This window comes from Nerophis ophidion, unplaced genomic scaffold (genome assembly GCF_033978795.1).
Source record: "Nerophis ophidion isolate RoL-2023_Sa unplaced genomic scaffold, RoL_Noph_v1.0 HiC_scaffold_43, whole genome shotgun sequence".
Classification (NCBI taxonomy): Eukaryota; Metazoa; Chordata; class Actinopteri; order Syngnathiformes; family Syngnathidae; genus Nerophis; species Nerophis ophidion.
The window spans coordinates 40,271-61,978 of NW_026906965.1; the positions used below are offsets into that span (position 1 = coordinate 40,271).

Sequence of the window (21,708 nt, forward strand, 5' to 3'; positions counted from 1 at the left end):
GGAACTGGATGGAGATGAAGTGGTTCTTTTTGCTGATGTGGTTTTGTGCTGCTGCACACTGTGCAAAAAAGTAGTTCTTTAGTGATGTCTCGTGACATTGATGGCCAAAAGATGATACCTCTTGCTCTGCGTTTGGTTGCTTCAATGCCTGGGTGACCTTTGTGTACAATATTAATGTACTCTTTTTGTAGTGACGTTGGAATGACTGCTTTCTGCCCTTTCATGACAATTCCATCTTCCACAGTGAGTTTGTCTCTGTAGGGGAAGAAAACTTCAATGGCAGGCTGCAGCTGAGTCTTTCTGACAAGCCATCTACGCTGGATAACTACACTGAGTCTGCATTACTTCAACCTCCTCCATGTGCTTCTTGAGCTCTTCCAGGCGGGCTGTAGAAATGTAGCTCACAGACATGATGTCGAAAGAACTACTGTCAGATGGGCTCTCACTGTCTGTTGCATTAGGGGCTCTTGAAAGAGTGTCAGCCAAGTACATGTGCTTTCCTTTTTTGTAGATTAGGCTTATGTCATAGCTTTGCAAGCGTAGCAGCATCCGCTGAAGACGGGCCGGGGCATTGTGAATTGGTTTCTTCAAGATTGTCCCCAACGGTTGGTCGTCAGTTTCTACTGTGGTGGCCTTGCCATACACATAGTCTCTGAACTTGGTGCATGCAAACACAAGAGCTAGAAGCTCCTTCTCAATTTGAGCGTATTGACTTTCTGTTTCTGTAAGGGTGCGGGATGCAAAGGCTACTGGCCTTCCATTTTACATGAGGCAGCTCCTAGTCCAAAGCATGACGCGTCACAGGTCAGCCTGACTGGCTCTTTGACATCTTAGTAGGCCAATACTGGTGGAAAGGAGAGACATGCTTTCAGGCGGTCGAAAGCATCTTGGTGTTGCTGGAACCAGCACCATGCGGTCTCTTTGTGAGTCAGCTTCCTCAGTGGCGTTGCGATGTCACTGAGGTTTGGAATGTGCTTGCCAAAATAGTTAACCATTCCCAGGAAACGGTGAAGTGAAGTGACATCTGTGGGGACTGGCATGTCTCTGATAGCAGCAGTTTTGGAGGGGTCAACTTTCAAACCTTTACTTGTGAAGATATGACCAAAGTAGCATACTTGGTCAAGTCGAAATTTGCATTTCTGCGGGTTGAGTTTGAGGTTTATTTCCTTCACACGTTCAAACACCTTTTTTAGGTTGGCGTCATGCTCCGCCACATCACGGCCTCCGATGATGATGTCATCGACAATGACTGAGCATGGATATCCAGCAAAGAGCTGATCCATTGTGCGCTGGAATACTCCGCTTGCTGAGTTAATGCGAAGGAATCTGTAACGTCCAAAAGGAGTACTGAATGTTGTCTTCATTGAGGACTTCTTGTCCAGGCGGATCTGCCAGAATGAATTTTTTGCATCTAGCACTGAAAACATTTGTGCTGCTACCTCCTCCACACTTCTCATGGGGTGGTGGGGCCGTTTTAGTGCTTCATTTAAAGGCCTACTGAAAGCCACTACTAGCCACCACGCAGTCTGATAGTTTATATATCAATGAGGAAATATTAACATTGCAACACATGCCAATATGGCCTTTTTGGTTTACTAAATTGCAATTTTAAATTTCCCGGGAGTTTCGTCTTCGAAACGTTGTGTAATGATGACGTGTACGCAAGACGTCACAGGTTTTTAGGAAGTATGAGCGCTGCACACACACACAGCTAAAAGTCGTCTGCTTTAACGGCATAATTATACAGTTTTTTTGGACATTGTGTTGCTGAATCTTTTGCAATTTGTTCAATTAATATTGGAGAAGTCACAGTAGAAAGATGGAGTTGGGAAGCTTTAGCCTTTAGCCACACAAACACACAGTGATTCCTTGTTTAAAATTCCTGGAGCTGAAACTTTACTATGGATCAGAGCGCGGTCAAGAGAACATGGATCCCGACCACATGTCAACCAGCAGGTTTCGGTGAGAAAATTGTGGTTAAAAAGATAGTTCTTACCGGAAAAAAGCTGAGCTTGTGCCATCCATAGCTGCCGTCGACTCCCCTGAGACACTGCGCGTCAAGACAGTCGTGGAGACACCCTTCCGACTATCAGGTAATATTAAACTCACTAACACACTAGCAACACAATAGAAAGATAAGGGATTTCCCAGAATTAACCTAGTAAATGTGTCTAAAAATATCGGAATCCGTCCCAATGCAATCGCGTTTTTTAAAAAAAAAATTTTTTAAATTATTTTTTCTAGTCCGTCGCTATCAATATCCTCAAACACGAATCTTTCATCCTCGCTCAAATGAATGGGGAAATTGTCGTTTTCTCGGTCCGAATAGCACTTTTTGTTGGAGGCTCCCATTAAAAACAATGTGAAGATGTGAGGAGCCATCAAACATGTGACGTCATCGTCTGCGACTTCCGGTAGAGGCAGAGCTTTTCTCCTAGCACCGACAGTTGCGAAATTTATCGTGGATGTTCTCTACTAAATCCTTTCAGCAAAAATATGGCAGTATCGCGAAATGATCAAGTATGACACATAGATTGGACCTGCTATCCCCGTTTAAATAAGAAAATCTAATTTCAGTAGGCCTTTAAATCTTTGGGGTTGATGCACAATCTGATTTCTGATTTGACTTTCGTGTGCCCAGCGACCATGGATGACACCCAAGCTGTTGGTTCGGTGACTGAAGTAATAACGTCTATGCTTTCCATGGATTTAAGTTCAGCTTTCACACAGTCTTGCATCGCTACTGGGATGCGGTGGGCCGGCCTAACAACTGGCGGCACATTGGGGTCCACTGTCATTGTGTAAACAACTGGTAGTTCTCCGAGCTCTTCACTGAAAATATCTTGGTATTGTGTGAGGATCCGTGCGCTGAACTCTCCAGTGTTCTCTGTGGTGACATGGTGCACATCGGGACTCAACTCGACTAGCCCCGTACGCAGGCATGCACGGAAGCCCAACAGTGATGTCACATTCTATCCACTGTGAAAAATGGCAGTAAGTGGCGCTGTCCCTTTAAAAAGCATGTCAGCGTAGCTTCACCTTGTGTCTCCATTTTGGCTCCTCCGTAAGCCACCAAATTTGTGCTTCTGTGTTGTTTGGCGAGTTTCACGCCGCTGTTTACTCTATTGAAAGTCTTCAGTGACATTACATTGCATTTAGCACCTGTATCCACTTTCATTTTGGTTGGCATGTCATTTATGCACACTGTGACATATCCTTCATCTTGGTCTCTTTGTTGTGGATTTACAGAGTCAATGCAATTTTCTATTTCCAAGCCATCCACGTAGAATGTGTCATTTTCACTTTGGCTGTGTTGATCCACTGTCACATCATGCACAGACTGTCCATAGCACTTGTTTGTGGTAAACTTGGACGGACTCTGTGGCTTTGACTTGCAGCATTTTTTGTACAGATTTTGTTTCTTGCAGCTGTTTTCATGTTGTAATTCTCGAACACACCACCAGGGTGTGCACATCGAGGAGTCAGTTACTACCACCCTCTCATGCAGTTCTTATGTACAATTACTGTCCTGCTGAAGTCTTAATTAAAGCCAACTTATTCATGCAGCTCGGCACAGTTCTTCCTATGAGTAACCACAAACAACAACAAAACAGTCATTTCACCAAATGATCTACACTGTCCATTTTAAATTTTCAAAACAAAGACATACAACTTATTTTCGTAAAAATATTCAAATATTTAACAATGTATTGAAACAACAGTAGCATAAGGAAAGAAAAAAAGAAACAAAATAAATATTACACTTATGATATTATTTTTGTTTTTGATGATCATTTGTTTTCATAATGTATTTTAGAATGTAGGAGGTTTTCATGTCCTCTTTAAATTTCAATTGGCATTACATATATTATATCTATACATCTATATCTGGCAGCACGGTGGAAGAGGGGTTAGTGCGTCTGTGTCACAATACGAAAGTCCTGAGTAGTCAGGGTTCAATCCCGGGCTCGGGATTTTTCTGTGTGGAGTTTGCATGTCCTCCCCGTGAATGTGTGGGTTCCCTCCAGGTACTCCGGCTTCCTCCCACTTCAGAAGACATGCACCTGGGGATAGGCCCCTCCCACCTCCAAAGACATGCACCTGGCGACAGGTTGATTGGCAACACTAAATTGGCCCTAGTGTGTGTGTGAGTGTGAGTGTGAATGTTGTCTGTCTATCTGTGTTGGTCCTGCGATAAGGTGGGGACTTGTCCAGGGTGTACGCCGCCTTCCGCCCAATTGTAGCTGAGATAGGCACCAGCCCCCCCCCCCTCCCAGCCCCACCCCCCGCGACCCCAAAAGGGAATAAGCGGTAGAAAATGGAAAGAGAGATAGATCTATCCATCCATCAATCGATAGATGGATATAATATATATAATGCCACCCTCGGGCAGACGCCATAGGGTGCTAAAAGCTGGTACAAATTCACTAAAAATCAGCTTTTACCCAAGAGCCATAGTAGCACAATATGTCCTTCATGTCCTCATGTGTCATGTTTTTAATTTCTTTCAATTTTTTCGGACTGTAATAAGCAATAATGTTATATGCATGTGTGTATATATATTCATATGCATGCATGTATGCATCTGTGTGGATATATATACATATATAGATACATCTCTTATTTCTATCTACCTTTTTTTTGTACTATTTATATTACCATATTGTACATGCACCTTAGGGGATCTGCTCCAATTTCGTTGTTCTTTGAACCTGTTCACTGCAATAATGACAATAAAACTCTATTCAATTCTATTCTATTCAAAGGAAATTTGAAAAGAACATGAAAACCTCCCACATTCTAAATTACATTATAAAAACGATTAACATCAAAAACGAAAATAATATCATTAATGTAATATTAATTTTGTTTCTTTTTTGTCATTCCTTATGCTATTTTTGTTTGAATATATTTTTAAATATTGACATTTTTTTACGGAAATAAGTTTTATGTCTTTACTATGAAAATTTGAAATGGACAATTTTACTTTTATTTTCATAATAAGTAAATAGTATATAATAAAATATTTTTACCGGTGGCGGAAAGCTGGTTTTACTTATTTCTCTCGCGAGATTTGGAAAATAGCTGCTTACTTGTTTCTCTCGCGAGATCTGACAACACTGCGCGCGAACCAAACACGGCGAGGATAAAGCAAGATGGCGTCTGACGGTGAAGACGTTATTGCAGTCGTCACAGTTCAGTGTTCTTAATCTGTGTCTCCATGTACACATATATGTCCTTTATTACACTCTAGTAAATAGAGTAAACATCGTTAATAACTGTTTGCATCCGGTTATATTAGTCTGAGCGCACTTTGATGCTTCTCGAGCTAGCTTAGCCTGCTAGTTAGCTTAGCTTGTTAGCTGCTAACAAAGAGAGGCGGAAGTGATCAAAACACATCACTAAGTAAAGATCGAGTGTGAGTGTAAAGTGTTGTGATTGTGTGAAAATGTGCCAAAGAACGACAGCAGAGTACGAGGAGGAACTTTGTCCAACAAAAGAGGAGAAGGAGCGACAACATGAAAAACATCAAGTTGTGTTACACAGAACAGGTTTGTTTACTTCTTACTCTCACATCTTTACTAACTTTATAATTCATCATTAACACTATTCCTAAATAGATTGTCTGTAGGAAGATTAATTGTTATGTGAGGATGATGCACTAATTGTTTTATCCATCCATCCATCCATTTTCTACCGCTTATTCCCTTTTGGGGTCGCGGGGGGCGCAGGCGCCTATCTCAGCTACAATCGGGCGGAAGGCGGGGTACACCCTGGACAAGTCTCCACCTCATCGCAGAGCCAACACAGATAGACGAACAACATTAACACTCACATTCACACACTAGGGCCAATTTAGTGTTGCCAATCAACCTATCTCCAGGTGCATGTTTTTGGAAGTGGGAGGAAGCCGGAGTACCCGGAGGGAACCCACGCATTCACGGGGAGAACATGCAAACTCCACACAGAAAGATCCCAAGCCTGGATTTGAACCCAGGACTGCAGGAACTTGGTATTGTGAGGCAGACGCACTAACCCCTCTGCCACCGTGAATTGTTTTATGTTCTTCATAAAAACGAGACAGTGTCAGACACACAATATTTTTGAGAGTTTGATGTTTGTAACAATGTGTATCAACAAGTTTACACAAAACTCACACAGTCACCGGGGGAATTTTCCAGAGAGCAGGTTAAGTGCAAAGTCCTGAGTATGTAAAGCTCGAGAGTTTTACCTCCAAAAATAAGAGAGGTAAGACAAAGTCAGAGTCAGTTACCATGGTGACTGACGCTGTAAACCTAGCCTGATAGCTGGCAGGTTTGACAAGTTATATATGTGTGTCAAAGCATACTGACCTGTTATTTCCTTCATGTCGGTGCACCCTCCCTGAGATCGGTAGGTTGTGAGTTCGAACCCCAACCCAGTCATACCAAATACTATACAAATGGGACCCATTACTTCTCGGCCTTGCACTCAGCATCAAGGGTTTTAATTGGGGTTTAATCACCATAAAAGTTATTCCCGGGCGTGGCCACCGCTGCTGCTCACTGCTCCCCTCACCTCCCAGGATGTGATCAAGGGTGATGGGCCAAATGCAGAGAATAATCTCCCCACACCTAGTGTGTGTGTGACAATCATTGGTACTTTGACTTTTTAACGTGGCTGTGATTGGCAAAAAAACAAAGCCTGCTCTAAAGATAACATTTTGATCTCATACCATCTCAAACCAATTGACTGTTCATTATTAAGTGAAATGTTTTATAGTCGCTTAAATTTGTCTTTAACCAAGCAACACTGTTTTATTCAGTTACTCAACTAATCGGAAAATTTCCAGTAGAACACTTGATTAATAAAATTTTCAATAGCCACAGCCCTATATTTCATGTACAATTTAATATTCAGCATGTAGGAGTTAAAATGCGTTTTGTTTGTGTCTTGTAGACATCCATCAGCTGATTGGACACCAAGAAGAATGTCTCCCTCATCTGCAGGGGGACAGTTTCACTGTAAAGTATCCACAGCCCTCACATTTTAAAGGGGACAAGGAGGTTCCACAGCCCTCTTATTTCAAAGAGGAAGAGGGGGGAGAGTGTCTTCTAGGGCAGGAGGAGGCTGATGTCAGCAAGTTTCCACTGACTGTTGTCTCTGTGAAGACTGAAGAGCATGAAGACAAACCACCTGAGTCCTCACAGCTTCATCACAGTCCAAGTAAGCACAACATCCACATATCATCTAATACAATGTTTGTGACACATGTTCATCCGGGGGACACATTTATCACTAAAGATGAAGATATGTTTGCTTTTTAACACCACCATTTAAATATGAATGCTCATCAATCATCAACAATGTAATTGCTGGGGTGTAACCATGTGACCTAGGGGCCGTCCTCCTTACCTCACGTGGTCAAATGAAGGCAAACATTCAATATGGCTACTGTTTATTTACCTTAGCAGCACATATGTCAGCATATTTCAAAGGTTTAGTGGTGAAGATAAGAGATGTACACCAAGTACCATTTTTTTAGTACTGGTTCCTAATTATGTTGTCCATGAGGACCGTGAAGATTCTGGACTAACGGCACAACTATTTGTATTTTTAATTCCAGCTGACTGACGTAACTATGATACATTTTCACACTGAGTTCAGCTGCCGCTGCTACACATTACAATCAGCTTTGAATGATGACAAATAAGGAAGCAACCAAAGTTTGATGTGTGTGTTATTGAGAAGAAGATGACATAACTGCATTTCACCTTGCACTGCACACATAGTTGACTTCTTTAAATTTTCCTGAAGGAACTCTCCTGAAGGAATCAATGAAGTACTATCTATCTATCTATTTAAGACTTCAAATAAACAGCTGCTGATAAAAGACTTCCCTGCTTTAAAATGTTACAGAACATCATGTTGGAGGTGTTCAAACTCTTGTGCTAATAGAAATGCTATTGAAAATGCCTTTTTTCCAGGTTTTTATTTCCACAAATGACATGTAGTACCGACAAGAGTACTGATAAATACTGGTATCGATAAGGAATATTTATTAGGGTATCATATCCATGAATCTATAAATTTACATCCCTACTGAAAATACAAGCCAGATATCTTAAAAAAATAAAATCATTTTTTATTTGGATTTAGTTACTACTCCGCTGTCCAGCAATGTCTCAACACCGTTGAGAGATGAATTAATGTAGTTTATTTGTACTAATTAGCCATGTTTTGTTGATGTTAAACATCAGAATCAGACATATTTTATTAACCCCCGAGGGGAAATTAAAATGTTCAGCAGAATCCCATTCAAGGTCAGACAAACATTCTAGGGAGACAGAACAGGATCGCTGACGGGTCTGCCAACTTGCGGCGCCCCTTGCAAAAAAGGTGAAGAATCAGAATTAGACATACTTTATTAATCCCCGAGGGGAAATTAAAATGTTCAGCAGAATCCCATTCAAGGTCAGACAAAGATTCCAGGGAGACAGAACAGGATCGCTGACGGGTCTGCCAACTTGCGGCGCCCCTTGCAAAAAAGGTGAGATACATACAGGTAAAAAAGTGGGGGCAATGAGAGAAAAAAAAAATCGGTCTAAGCCTGGGCCCCTGGAGAGGCGGTCCAGACTGAGGCCAAGGGAAGAAAACAACTCATAGCCATAGCACACATTCCTCTTTCATGTGTGTAAGAGGGAAACATCAAAGAAGACAAAGGACATTAAAAGAGCAGAGCTGATGCAACCAGCCACTTCTACATACATACATGAATAAAAAGTAAAAGAAACATATACACTGTGGTGGCTTTTGCGGTGTCCCACGCCATTGTCTGTTGGGGTGAAGGGAGCATGGCCAGAGACGGGAGCAGACCCAACAAAGCAACCAAGAGAGCCGACTCCACTCTCGGCCGCCAAACCAAGTCTCGGCCAGTGTCCAGTCCGCATGGATGAGTGAGGATATGTCCAAAGAGACCGAGGTGTCCGATACCTGCTCATTCAGCCAAGACACTGTGAAGCTTTTCCGTCCCGGCGCTCAGTGCTAGCTCCGCAGTCCTGTCTCTTCATCTGCATCTCCTCCAGTCTCTCCAAACGGACTCTGGTGTGGCAGAGACCCAGCAGCTGGTCTCCATGGCCAAAAGGCTCTCGGGAGGCAGATCCAGAAGTTCACAAAAAAGCACCGCAGAAGTCACGAAAGTGCCACCCCTTGTCACACAGTCCCAAAAGGTCCGGACCAAAAGGCATAAAAAATAAAAATAATAATACACATATATATATATATATATATGTATATATATATAAACATGAAAAGAAGAGGGAAACACAAAAGGATGACACAAGAGCACAGAGTTCCTGCCAACAGCAGCCACTACAGGGTCGCCATCTTGGGGGAAAAAAAAAAAAATTGCAGCATACCAGCTACAACAACACACAAATCATAAAAGTTTCCTAAAGGAAATTGTTCATATTTAAATAAGTAGAGTAAATAAATCATAAACAGGATTTTACAGTTTAAATGCAAATGTTGATGCTCCTCTTAGACACTGTTCTTTGTTCTCTTTCGGGTGTACAAGCAGCTGTCTTGTTTGTATGTAAGTGTTTTACAGCTGTGTTTATTTTTTTCATGAGTTTTTGTATTGCTTCGCTGATGTACCGTATGGTTTTGACATCTTGAAAGTCAACGTGGGGACTGATGAGATCCTCAGAGACAGAACAGCGGCAAACAGCTTCCCGCCAAGAAAAAGAAGAGGGCCAAGAAAAAAGTGTCGGCCGCCAAGGGCAAGAAGAGCGACGCCCAAGCAGGACGCTCCTCGTCCAGCCCCAAGAAGTCCAGAGCGGGGAGCAAGTCCAAGGCCATCGTCATGGACTCCAGCACAGACGACGAGAAGCATGACGAGGAAGAGAAGGTGACGGCGAGGGACAAGTGGTCGGAAAAAGAGGAAGAGTCGTCGAAAAAAGAGTTGAAAACTTACCTGCAGGACAAAGTGTGCACTTGGATCTTCAATCCGCCAAACTTTTCCCACATGGGAGGAGTGTGGGAAAGACTAATTGGCATCACTCGCCGTATCCTGGATGCATTGCTCCTTAAGGAGGGAGGCTCTCACCTTTCTCATGAGGTGCTCACCACTCTCATGGCTGAGGTCATGGCAATTATAAACGCAAGACCTCTCATTCCAGTTTCAACTAAACCAGAGATGCCAGCAATACTAACACCTGCAACCTTGCTGACACTGAAGAGAGACGTCATATCTGCACCGCCAGGAGACTTCAACGTGAAAGACATCCACTCACAACAATGGCGGAAAGTCCAATCTCTCTCTGATAGATTCTGGAAGCGATGGAAACAAGAATACCTGTCAACCATACAAACTAGGAGAAGAGACTCGGCTGAACGCCGCTGTGCTACCTCCAGCACGAGCCCCCCCTTCCACAAGCGGATGCCAGACGCTCTCTCTACGGTCTAAAACTACCTCTAGGGGTGAGTGGGGGTAGGAACTGAAAGAGGTAGACAGGGTGGGAGGAAAAGTCACAGGTGGAGGGGTTTCAGAGGGGACTCTGCCACCACCATTGCCCCAATAATCACACATATAATAAACTTCTCAATCAAACAAGGCCAGTTACCCAAGGATTTCAAGATAGCAAGAGTAACCCCCCTTTATAAAAAAAGGAAGCAAATTAGAACCTGGTAACTACCGACCTGTTTCTATGCTCAGTTCCATTTTGAAAGTAATGGAAAAAATAGTTTATGAACAGGTTGATGGATACCTTGCTACTAATAAACTAATGTACAAATTCCAATCCGGCTTCAGAACTAAGCACTCCACTGCCACATGCCTTCTCTATCTGAGCGAGCACATCAAACATGAGGTGGACGCGGGCAAATACTGCGGCATGGTCATGCTGGACATTCAGAAGGCCTTTGACACCGTTAACCACGCTATACTGTTGGATAAGCTCCGAGCAATCGGATTCGATGAAACCTCATCAAGCTGGATGCAATCTTACTTGGAGGGGAAGAAACAGGTGGTAGAGGTGCCCCTCCCCTCTCAGTAAGCTGTGGAGTCCCCCAAGGCAGTATACTAGGACCTTTACTGTTCCTAATATACGTGAATGACATGCCATCAGCATGCCACTGTGAATTCTTCCTGTTTGTGGATGACTCGGCCCTGCTGGTATCCGGCAAGGACAAGTCACAGGTGGAACAAATCCTCAGTGCTGAACTACTTAATATTTGCACCTGGCTCTCTGACAACAAGCTATCCATACACTTAGGTAAAACGGAATCCATCCTATATGGGTCCCATATCAACCTTAAAGGGGAACATTATCACCAGACCTATGTAAGCGTCAATATATACCTTGATGTTGCAGAAAAAAGACCATATATTTTTTTAACCGATTTCCGAACTCTAAATGGGTGAATTTTGGCGAATTAAACGCCTCTCTGTTTATCGCTCTCGGAGTGATGACGTCAGAACGTGACGTCACCTAGGTAGAGAACAGCATTTTTCTCCACCACATTACAAACACAAGTCAAATCAGCTCTGTTATTTTCCGTTTTTTCGACTGTTTTCCGGTACCTTGGAGACATCATGCCTCGTCGGTGTGTTGTCGGAGGGTGTAACAACACGATCAGGGAATGATTCTAGTTGATTTATGTAGAATGTGCATCGATTAGCACGGCATGCTAATCGATGCTAACATGCTATTTAGGCTAGCTGTGTATACATATTGCAGCATTACGCCTCATTTGTAGCTATATTTACATCCAGCCTTTCCCTCCACCCACATTTAATGTCAAAAAAACACATCCCAATCGACGGATTTAAGTTGCTCCAGTGTCAAGAAATGCGAAAGTCCCTCGTTTGGTTTTTACCGGCGATGCTACGACAGAGATGGCAAGAATGTGTGGATATCATGCGACACTCAAAGCAGATGCATTCCCAACGATAAAGTCAACGGAATCACAAAGGTGAGTTTTGTTGATGTTGTTGACTTATGTGCTAATCAAACATATGCTAACATACTATTTAGGCTAGCTGTATGTACATTTGAAACCATATTTACATCCAGCGTTTCCTTCCACCCACATTTAATGCAAAACAAACACTTACCAATCGACGGATTTAAGTTGCTCCAGTGTCACAAGATGCGAAAGTCCTGATCGTTTGGTCCGCACATTTTACCGGCGATGCTAACGCAGACATGGCCGAATAGCGTCAATAGCTATTCGCTCAATAGCTGCAGTTTCTTCTTCAATTTCATTTACGCTATCTGCCTCCATACTCCTACCATCCATTTTAATACATGCATAATCTGTTTAATCGCTAAAGCCGCTGAAATCCGAGGCTGAATCCGGGCTAATGTCGCTATATCTTACTATGGTAACCGCCATGTTGTTTGTATTGGCATCGCTATCTGACGTCACAGGAAAATGAACAGTGGCTTCGCACATAACGAAAATCAATCACGTTAAAGCTTTTTTTTAGGTATATTCCGGGACGGGTAAAATTCTGAAAAAAACTTCGAAAAATAAAATAAGCCACTGGGAACTGATTTTTAGTGGTTTTAACCCTTTTTAAATTGTGATAATGTTCCCCTTTAAGAAAGTCAGTGATTTCACTATAAAAGTGGGTGACATTGTTATCACCTGGAAAGATGAGATCACCTACCTACGTTCCATTCTAGAAGCTAATCTTTCCTGCGATAAAATGGCAACCAAGGTAATCAAAAAGGTCAACCAAAGAACGAGATTCCTCTACAGAATCTCCTCTCTGGTCAACAAAAGCACCTTGAATATTCTAGCGGGAACTCTCATTTAACCTTTTTTCGATTACGCTTGCTCCTCCTGGTACCTTAGCACCTCCAAAACCCTTAAATCTAGACTCCAAACATCCCAGAATAAGCTAGTCCGGTTACTTTTAGACCTCCACGCCAGATCACACCTCACTCCAACCCACTTCTCCAAAGTGGGCTGGCTCAGGGTGGAGGACAGAGTAAAACAACTTGCACTGAGCCTAGTCTATAAAATCCGCGACACCTCCCTGATACCGAAGTACATGTCCAACTACTTCCTGACCACCATAACCACAACACCAGGGGGAGCTCCACAAACCACGTTAAACCCAGATTCCGATCTAACAAAGGTCTTAACTCATTATCCTTCTATGCCACATCAATGTGGAATGCACTCCCAACAGGTATAAAAGTAAATGCATCTCTATCCTCCTTCAAAACCGCTCTAAAACAACACCTCCAGGCAACTTCAACCCTTTACTACTACCCTCCTCCATTTACATCCCATCTCCCCGGATTATAAATAACCTAATGTAAATAATCAAATGTACTTCTAATGTATATACTTGTTCTTATGCTATCTGAACTCACTATGTTCTCTGCTGGCTGTACATATCCTACTGTAAGACCTACACTGTTTCAATGTCCATTTCTCTGTTGATGCAATTGTTGATGACTGAAGTACTGATATCAACCAAAGCTCCGCATCCCACCCCCCGGATTGTAAATAATGTAAATAATTCAATGTATATACTATGATGATTAACATGTGTGATGACTGTATTATGCTGATAGTATATATTTGTACCATGAATTGATTAACGTGGACCCCGACTTAAACAAGTTGAAAAACTTATTGGGGTGTTACCGTTTAGTGGTCAATTGTACGGAATATGTACTGTACTGTGCAATCTACTAATAAAAGTATCAATCAATCAAATTCAGAAAATAAAGACTTATACTGTGATTGAAAACAAATGTCTTTAAGGAGTGTAAGATTGTCATTTATGTCCCCTGTGGACGACTGAGGGAGTGCCTGCTCTAAAAACAATTCTTAATCCCCACTATGTTCTGGGGACGTAAGAGGGCTGACGTCACGGGTGCAGTACCCGTGACTACCAGACCAGCCGGAGGAGTCAATAGTAGAAAAACAAAAAGGATTACCAGGCGTGTATGGTGAGTCCTGGACAAGTTGAAAGTGGCTGTGTCCGTGATGGGTTGATGGTGGAGTTAGCGTGTCTCTGTCGCTAGGCGATGCCCTTCGCCGCGGCTTCCGCCTCTGCCGACGCATGCGAGGGGGTGGGGTGAGACGGGGCGTTGCCGGACCTAGTGGAGTCAAGCGGGACTTGGAGACCTCCAAGCCCCAAGATCCTCACATACGGCGCGCCGCGGAATGTCCCAGCCTGCATCGCTTGGGCTAACCTCCACGTTATCCTGTCGAATTCTTCGACTTCCGCTGCGAGAGAAGCTTCATTAGCTCGGACTTTACTGTGACGTCTTGCTGGTATCGTGGTGAAAAGTTATTCTCTCGTGGGTGCAGTGGAGGATGGAACACAGCGTGAGGATAAGGATAATGATTTATTATACACTACAAAAACAATTTTTGAACAAAAAACACTTGCACAAGGCACTGAAAACAAAACAAACAGAACTAACGTGGAAGCTAAAAGGAAAAAAAAGCGCTAGTATATAAACTACGGACAAGCAAACAATATAGCATGGAAGCTAATCGTATAACAAAAAGTCTTTTACCACAATCGGGAAATGTGACGTCATCTGTTGCGTGTAGCAAACTAAACTCCGAGAACAAAAGGCAAACAAAGACAGGCATATATAGGGGCAGAAATAATCAGAGGCAGCTGCACGTGATCAAAAACAACAAACAGGTGACACTAAATGCATAACTAGGCAACCGAAAAAAACCAGGAAGTACCACCAGAAACTAAAGACGTCAAATACAAAACAGGCTGTGATAACAAAACAGAACAATGACATGGTCCAAGACGTGGACCATGACACCTAAATGGATTCATCTGCTTTGTAACTTTATTAGAACGTCCTGGATTGGTTGTTTGCTGTCTGCCAAGCTGTATAACCTCAACACATATAGTGAGGGCAGAACAACACTCAATAAACGTTTGGGAACTGAGGAAACTAATTGTTGAAGCTTTGAAAGTGGAATTTTTTACCATTATTGCTTGATGTACAGCTTCAGTTGTTCAACAGTCTTGTCGTATTTTACGCTTCATAATGTGCCACACATTTTTGATGGGAGACATGTCTGGACTGCGGGCGGGCCAGGAAAGTACCCGCACTCTTTTACTACGAAGCCACGCTGTTGTAACACATGGCTTGGCATTGTTTTGCTGAAATAAGCAGAGACGTCCATGTTAACGTTGCTTGGTTGACAACATGTTGCTCCAAAACCTGAATGGACCTTTCAGCATTAATGGTGCCTTCACAGATGTGTAAGTTACCCATGCCTTGGGCACTAATACACCCTCATACCATCACACATGTGTAAGTTACCCATGCCTTGGGCACTAATACACCCCCATACCATCACACATGTGTAAGTTACCCATGCCTTGGGCACTAATACACCCCCATACCATCACAGATGTGTAAGTTACCCATGCCTTGGGCACTAATACACCCTCATACCATCACACATGCTGGCTTTTGAACTCTGCGCCTAGAACAATCCGGATGGTTATTTTCCTATTTGTTCCGGAGGACACCATGTCCACAGTTTCCAAATATAATTTGAAATGTGGACTCGTCAGACCACAGAACACTTTTCCACTTTGCATCAATCCATCTTAGATGAGCTCGGGCCCAGCCAAGCCGGCGGCGTTCCTGTGTGTTGTTGATAAATGGTTTTCGCTTTGCATAGTAGAGTTTTAACTTGCACATACAGATGTAGCGACCAACTGTAGTTACTGACAGTGGTTTTATGAAGTGTTCCTGAGCCCCTGTGGTGATATCCTTTACACACTGACGTCAGTTTTTGATGCAGTACCACCTGAGGGATCAAAGGTCCGTAATATCATCACTTACGTGCAGTGATTTCTCCAGATTCTCTGAACCTTTTGACGATTTTACGGACCGTAGATGGTAAAATCCCTAAATTCCTTTCAATAGCTCGTTGAGAAATGTTGTTCTGAAACTGTTCGACAATTTGCTTACAAATTGGCGACCCTCGCCCCATCCTTGTTTGTGAATTACTTAGCATTTCATGGAAGCTGCTTTTATACCCAATCATGGCACCCACCTGTTCCCAATTAGCCTGCACACCTGTGGGATGTTCCAAATAAGTGTTTGATGAGCATTCCTCAACTTTATCAGTATCCATTACCACCTTTCCCAACTTCTTTGTTACGTGTTGCTGGCATCAAATTCCAAAGTTAATGATTATTTGCAAAAAAAAAAATGTTTATCAGTTTGAACATCAAATATGTTGTCTTTGTAGCATATTCAACTGAATATGGGTTGAAAATAATTTGCAAATCATTGTATTCCGTTTATATTTACATCTAACACAATTTCCCAACTCATATGGAAACCGGGTTTGTAGAATTAGCTTTCATCATCTTAGAGGTGAGAAAACAGTTCAGTATGTCAATATAGCAGCATAAGCTAGTTACTTCTGTGATCAACGCGCCGCTAAAAGTAGGTCCTTCATATTAGCGCTTATAATAACAGTATCATTAATACTTGGTTAATATTCAGGTCACACAATGTAAAATGAGTATTGTTGGCAGTTTTTGGATGTTTTTTGGGAGGACTTTGTGGGTCTAACAGAGGAGTTCCCATTGACTCCAATGTTAGCTGATTTTTTGCTCAAGATTATTTAATAATTAAAATTCATAAAAGTTTGAAACAAATGTCTTACATAAGGATTGTGAATGATAGGTGACATTTCTAAAAAGTGCAGTTTCCTTTGAATTTGTCAGATAAGTAAACAGTCCTTCAAATTAAATATGTAAAACAATTGAGGTTGTTTATAGATATTATCCACTATGAAGTTACAGTCAAACGAAGCACACAAGGGAAAGTAAATAAATAAATGGGTTGTACTTGTATAGCGCTTTTCTACCTTCAAGGTACTCAAAGCGCTTTGACTCTACTTCCACATTTACCCATTCACACACACATTCACACACTGATGGAGGGAGCTGCCATGCAAGGCGCCAACCAGCAACCATCAGGAGCAAGGGTGAAGTGTCTTGCTCAGGACACAACGGACGTGACGAGGTTGGTTCTAGGTGGGATTTGAACCAGTGACCCTCGGGTTGCGCACGGCCACTCTCCCACTGCGCCACGCCGTCCCTAAAAGTACATTCATATACACATGAAGTACACACATGTGTAAGAATCATGTTAACCACCAAAATATTGTCTCGTTCTCCTAAATCCAATATCGAGTATCCTTTGGTGAGCTGACCGTATCGTCACACCCTTAGTTGAAAACACACCATCCCCATGACATGACACTTCCACGTGATGTAGAACAGTAGTCCCACATTTTAGACATACACACACATCTGAAGAATATTAAAATTAAATATATTTGGTGGGCCAAACAAAACGACTCGACGAACCAATGTTTGGTATGGGCGATATGACCTCAAATCTATATCCTAACAACAATATGTCACAATATATAATTTGATATATGATTGAGAATAGAATAATTTCAAAATAGGTACACAAGCTCCTAATTTGGCAGCTGACATATGCAGTAACATATTGTTCGTTTCTAATTGTATTATTTTGTCAAAACAGTTATTAATAATGTACTTGTTTATTTACTGTTAATATCTGGTTACTTTTTTTGAGAAAATAATACTGGAAATGTAATATTTTACTGCATATTTCAGCAACTAAATTAGGAGCCTGTGTAGCCTGTTTTAAAATGGTTCTATCAGTAATTCTAAATGAAATACTGTATCGCAAAATCAATTTTAAACCATATCGGTCATCCATAGTAAAAACTCCTGTCGTCCTGGTTTTTGTTTCTTTTCCTGTGAATAATGTTGTACAGAGCAGCATGTTTGTGCGTCACTGAGATTTCAAGACAGTTCATACGATAACTTGTTTTTCCTAAGTGCATGTAAAAGTACTGAATGCAGTGTGTGACTGAGCAGAGATGCTGTGTTTGTCTTGCAGATGTCTGTGAAGAACATCTTCACCCTGAGCAACAGAAGTGGAGCTTCAGGATGCGGACAGAGGAGCCACAGCCCTCCCACATTAAGAAGGAAGAGGAATACCCACTGATACTCCATTTTAAAAAGGAAGAGGAGGACCCACTGACACCCCATTTTAAAAAGGAAGTGGTGGATCCACTGAGCCCTCACATTAAGGAGGAAGAGGAGGAACACAGCATCAGTCAGCCTAAAAGGTTGGTGGAGTTCCCAGTGACTGGTGTCCCTGTGAAGAGTGAAGATGATGAGGTGAAAGATGAAAGTGAGGAGAGGGGAGGGGGGGAGCCTCCAAGCAGCAGCTCAACACAACACATGACAACAGAAGCTGATGGAGACCACTGTGGAGGATCACAAGCAGACAAGCTCTTAGCTCCACTATCAGATAGTGAGGACACAACGTCACACTCTCCTGACACTGATGATGAAGACTCTAAAGATGATAAGACATGTCACACTGACAACACTCACTTCACATGTTCTCTCTGTCACAAAACTTTTAAATACCGTCGTAGTCTGAAAAGACACATGAGAACACACACTGGAGAAAAACCTTTTTCTTGCTCAGAATGTGGTAAAGGTTTTACACGAAGTCAACATTTGAAAGTACACATTAGAACACACACTAGTGAAAAACCTTTTTCCTGTTCAATCTGTGGTAAAGGTTTTACTGAAAGTAAGAATTTGGACAGACACAAAAGAACACACACTGGTGAAAAACCTTTTTCATGTTCAATCTGTGGTAAAAATTTTACTCGAAGGCAACATTTGAAAACCCACATGACAATACACACTGGAGAACACACTTTTTCCTGCTCAGAATGTGGTAAAAGTTTTGTAAGAAATCAAAGTTTAAAAGAACACATGAGAATACACACTGGAGTGGAATTTTTTTCCTGTTTAGAATGTGGTAAAAGTTTTGTAAGAAATCACAATGTAAAAGTACACATGAGAACACACACTGGAGAAAAAGTGTTTTCATGTTCAATATGCGCTAAAGATTTTACTCGAAGGGACGATTTAAAAAATCACATGAGAATACACAATGGAGAAAAACCTTTTACCTGCTCAGAATGTGGTAAAAGTTTTGTAATAAATAAAAATTTAAAATTACACATGAGAACACACACTGGAGAAAAGCCTTTTTCATGTTCAATCTGTAGTAAAGGTTTTGCACAAAGTAACCATTTGAAAGTGCACATGAGAACACACACTGGTGAAAAACCTTATGTATGTTCGATATGTGGTAAAGGTTTTACACAAAGATGTAATATGAAAGTACACATGAGAACACACACTGGAGAAAAACCTTTTTCATGTTCAATTTGCGGTAAAGATTTTACTCGAAGGGACCATTTAAAAAAACACATGAGAATACACACTGGAGCAAAAACTTTTTCCTGCTAAAAATGTGGTAAATGTGTTGTAATAAATTGTAGTTTTAAAAATCCACACGAGAAGACACCCAGGTGAGAAAGTGTTGAGTTGCAGTGTGTGTGGTGAAAGATTGTCTTCTAAGTACCAGTGTAAGAAACACAAGTGTGCTGGTGAGAACAGCAGCAGCAAATAAAACTGCAGGATTTGAAATAAACTGTCCAGACTTTCATTTTGACTTTCTAACAACATCAGTACATATAACATGTGTGACATTGTTGTTTGTCTAACAATCTGTTTAATATGATTCTAACATTTATAGATTAGAGCAGGGGTGTGCATTATGTCGATCTCGGAGGGTGTGTCAGTCGATCTCAAGCCAGGCATTAAAAAATAGACATAAAAATGAGCAATCATCAATCATACCAAGACTTCACTTTCGTCAGTTGTTTGACATTCTCGGCACCCGAGGATCTTGTGAGATGACGCTGGCTGCTGCGAGCTCATATTCAAGAAAAAAATCCCTAACAAGGCGGACGCAGAGAAACACATTTTATTTCTAGAGACTCCGTACCTACTGTCAAAACTCTAAAGACCGACTGCACAGTTCCTGTCTTCACCATAAAAGACCTGTTTCATCCTGCCTGAGTTAACAAAATAAGAGTCTCAGAAAGCTAGCGTGCACAAGCTAGCAAGCTACGGAGTTTGATGCCAATGTATTTCTCCCCCGCCCTCAGCGACCGCTTTCTCACTTGCTTGCCCACCCGCACACTCACTGACGTCACTCACCTGCTGCCAGACATTAAAGGGCCACACACACATATGCTACTCTCATAACAAAGTGTTTAAAAATGAGTATGCAAGTTGGACAAATGAGATGCCAAATCCAACCACTTTCATGTGGTATTGGACAGAAAGGAGGACTTTTTTTTTCCTCCATTTGAAAATGCGGACGTTATCAGCACCACTGTCTAATTCCAATTAATGCAAGTCATCAGAATCAGGTAATACACCAATTTATATTCTTGTCTTCATGAAAGAAAGGAATCTATGTGTGTTAAACATGCTTGTATTATCATTAAACACCATTAACTTGTTAACAAAAATGTCTCTTTCATAAATAAATAAATATAAATTATAAATAGGAATGAGGTAGATCTCCTCGACTTGGTCAATTGAAAAGTAGCTCGCCTGCAGAAAAAGTGTGAGCGCCCCTGGATTAGAGACTTCAGATTAGCGATTTTATTTCAGTCAAGTACATGAGTTAATATACACATTTGTGTACTTTAAAATGAACACAACAGTTTGACTGAAAAGGTGAGAATAAACAGTACATAAAATATGTTACATACAATAAACATTTTATGTGTAGATATATTTATATTTCACTTTTATACTTATTCATAATTGTGTTTTATATGTTTTTATTAAATAATGAAGTGTTACATATTTTATTTTGTAATTGTAGATGATTCCATAGATGAACTCCTTTATATGATGTACATATTTGTTTTACATGTGTTCATACCTTTGCTTTTGAGTACACATAAATCCCTCTTAGTTCATATTTACTGGTTCACATCTGAAACATCTTCTGGACCACTTCTGGAAGCATATTATTATTTACTTTATACATCATTTGAACAGTTGTCTTTTATATAAGATCATTTACTTTTAAAATGTGTGACTTAATCATTTGTTGGGTCTCTAGAATCCATTCTATGACTTATCTTTATTACTCTCTTTTGTAATATGATGATTGTTTTGTGATTGTTTTATATGTATGTCCCCAGACTTTTATGCAATAAACAATGTATGTTTCAACTGAAGTTGGGTACAATACATGTAGTTAATATTTGTGAGTATTTATTTTATTCTATTTAGTATTGCACACAATTTCTGAAATGTTTTCTTTGTATGATTTATATGTAGTTTCCAGCTTAGTTCTTAAGTTATATTCCAAAAATGTGATTACCTTTCCTTTTTTTATTTCGATGTTATCCATCATAATTTGCGTTTGACATTTTTATAATATCCAAAAAGGACATATTTAGTTTTATTGACGTTTAGTGACAGTTTATTGATGTGCAGCCATCTTTTTATGGTCAGGTTCTCTCTGGATAAAATAAGATGAGAGTTAAATCAAGCAGTGAAAAATGGAAGGTTTCTGTATACATAATTATATATAATTACACTAAGTAGTGACAAAGACCACTTTCATCCAGTTCATTTGCGCAAATAAAAAGAGTAAAGTGTAATATTCTAAACCGTAGAAGAATATTAATATCAGCAATCACTATTCCAACATTGTGAAGCTGAGCTATTTTGACGGAGGAAAGATGAGCAGCAAA

The 21,708-nt window shown here is 41.1% G+C and overlaps 1 protein-coding gene across 1 annotated transcript; it reads left to right on the forward strand.

Moving 5' to 3' along the window:
* Window positions 1-5,136: 5,136 nt before the first annotated feature.
* On the forward strand, window positions 5,137-21,186 carry LOC133546801 (gastrula zinc finger protein XlCGF57.1-like). Its single transcript, XM_061892629.1, has 3 exons — window positions 5,137-5,552; window positions 6,940-7,206; window positions 17,952-21,186. Exons 1-3 carry the CDS (start codon window positions 5,450-5,452, stop codon window positions 19,388-19,390), a joined length of 1,809 nt encoding a protein of 602 aa, XP_061748613.1. The 5' UTR covers window positions 5,137-5,449; the 3' UTR covers window positions 19,391-21,186.
* Window positions 21,187-21,708: the final 522 nt, after the last annotated feature.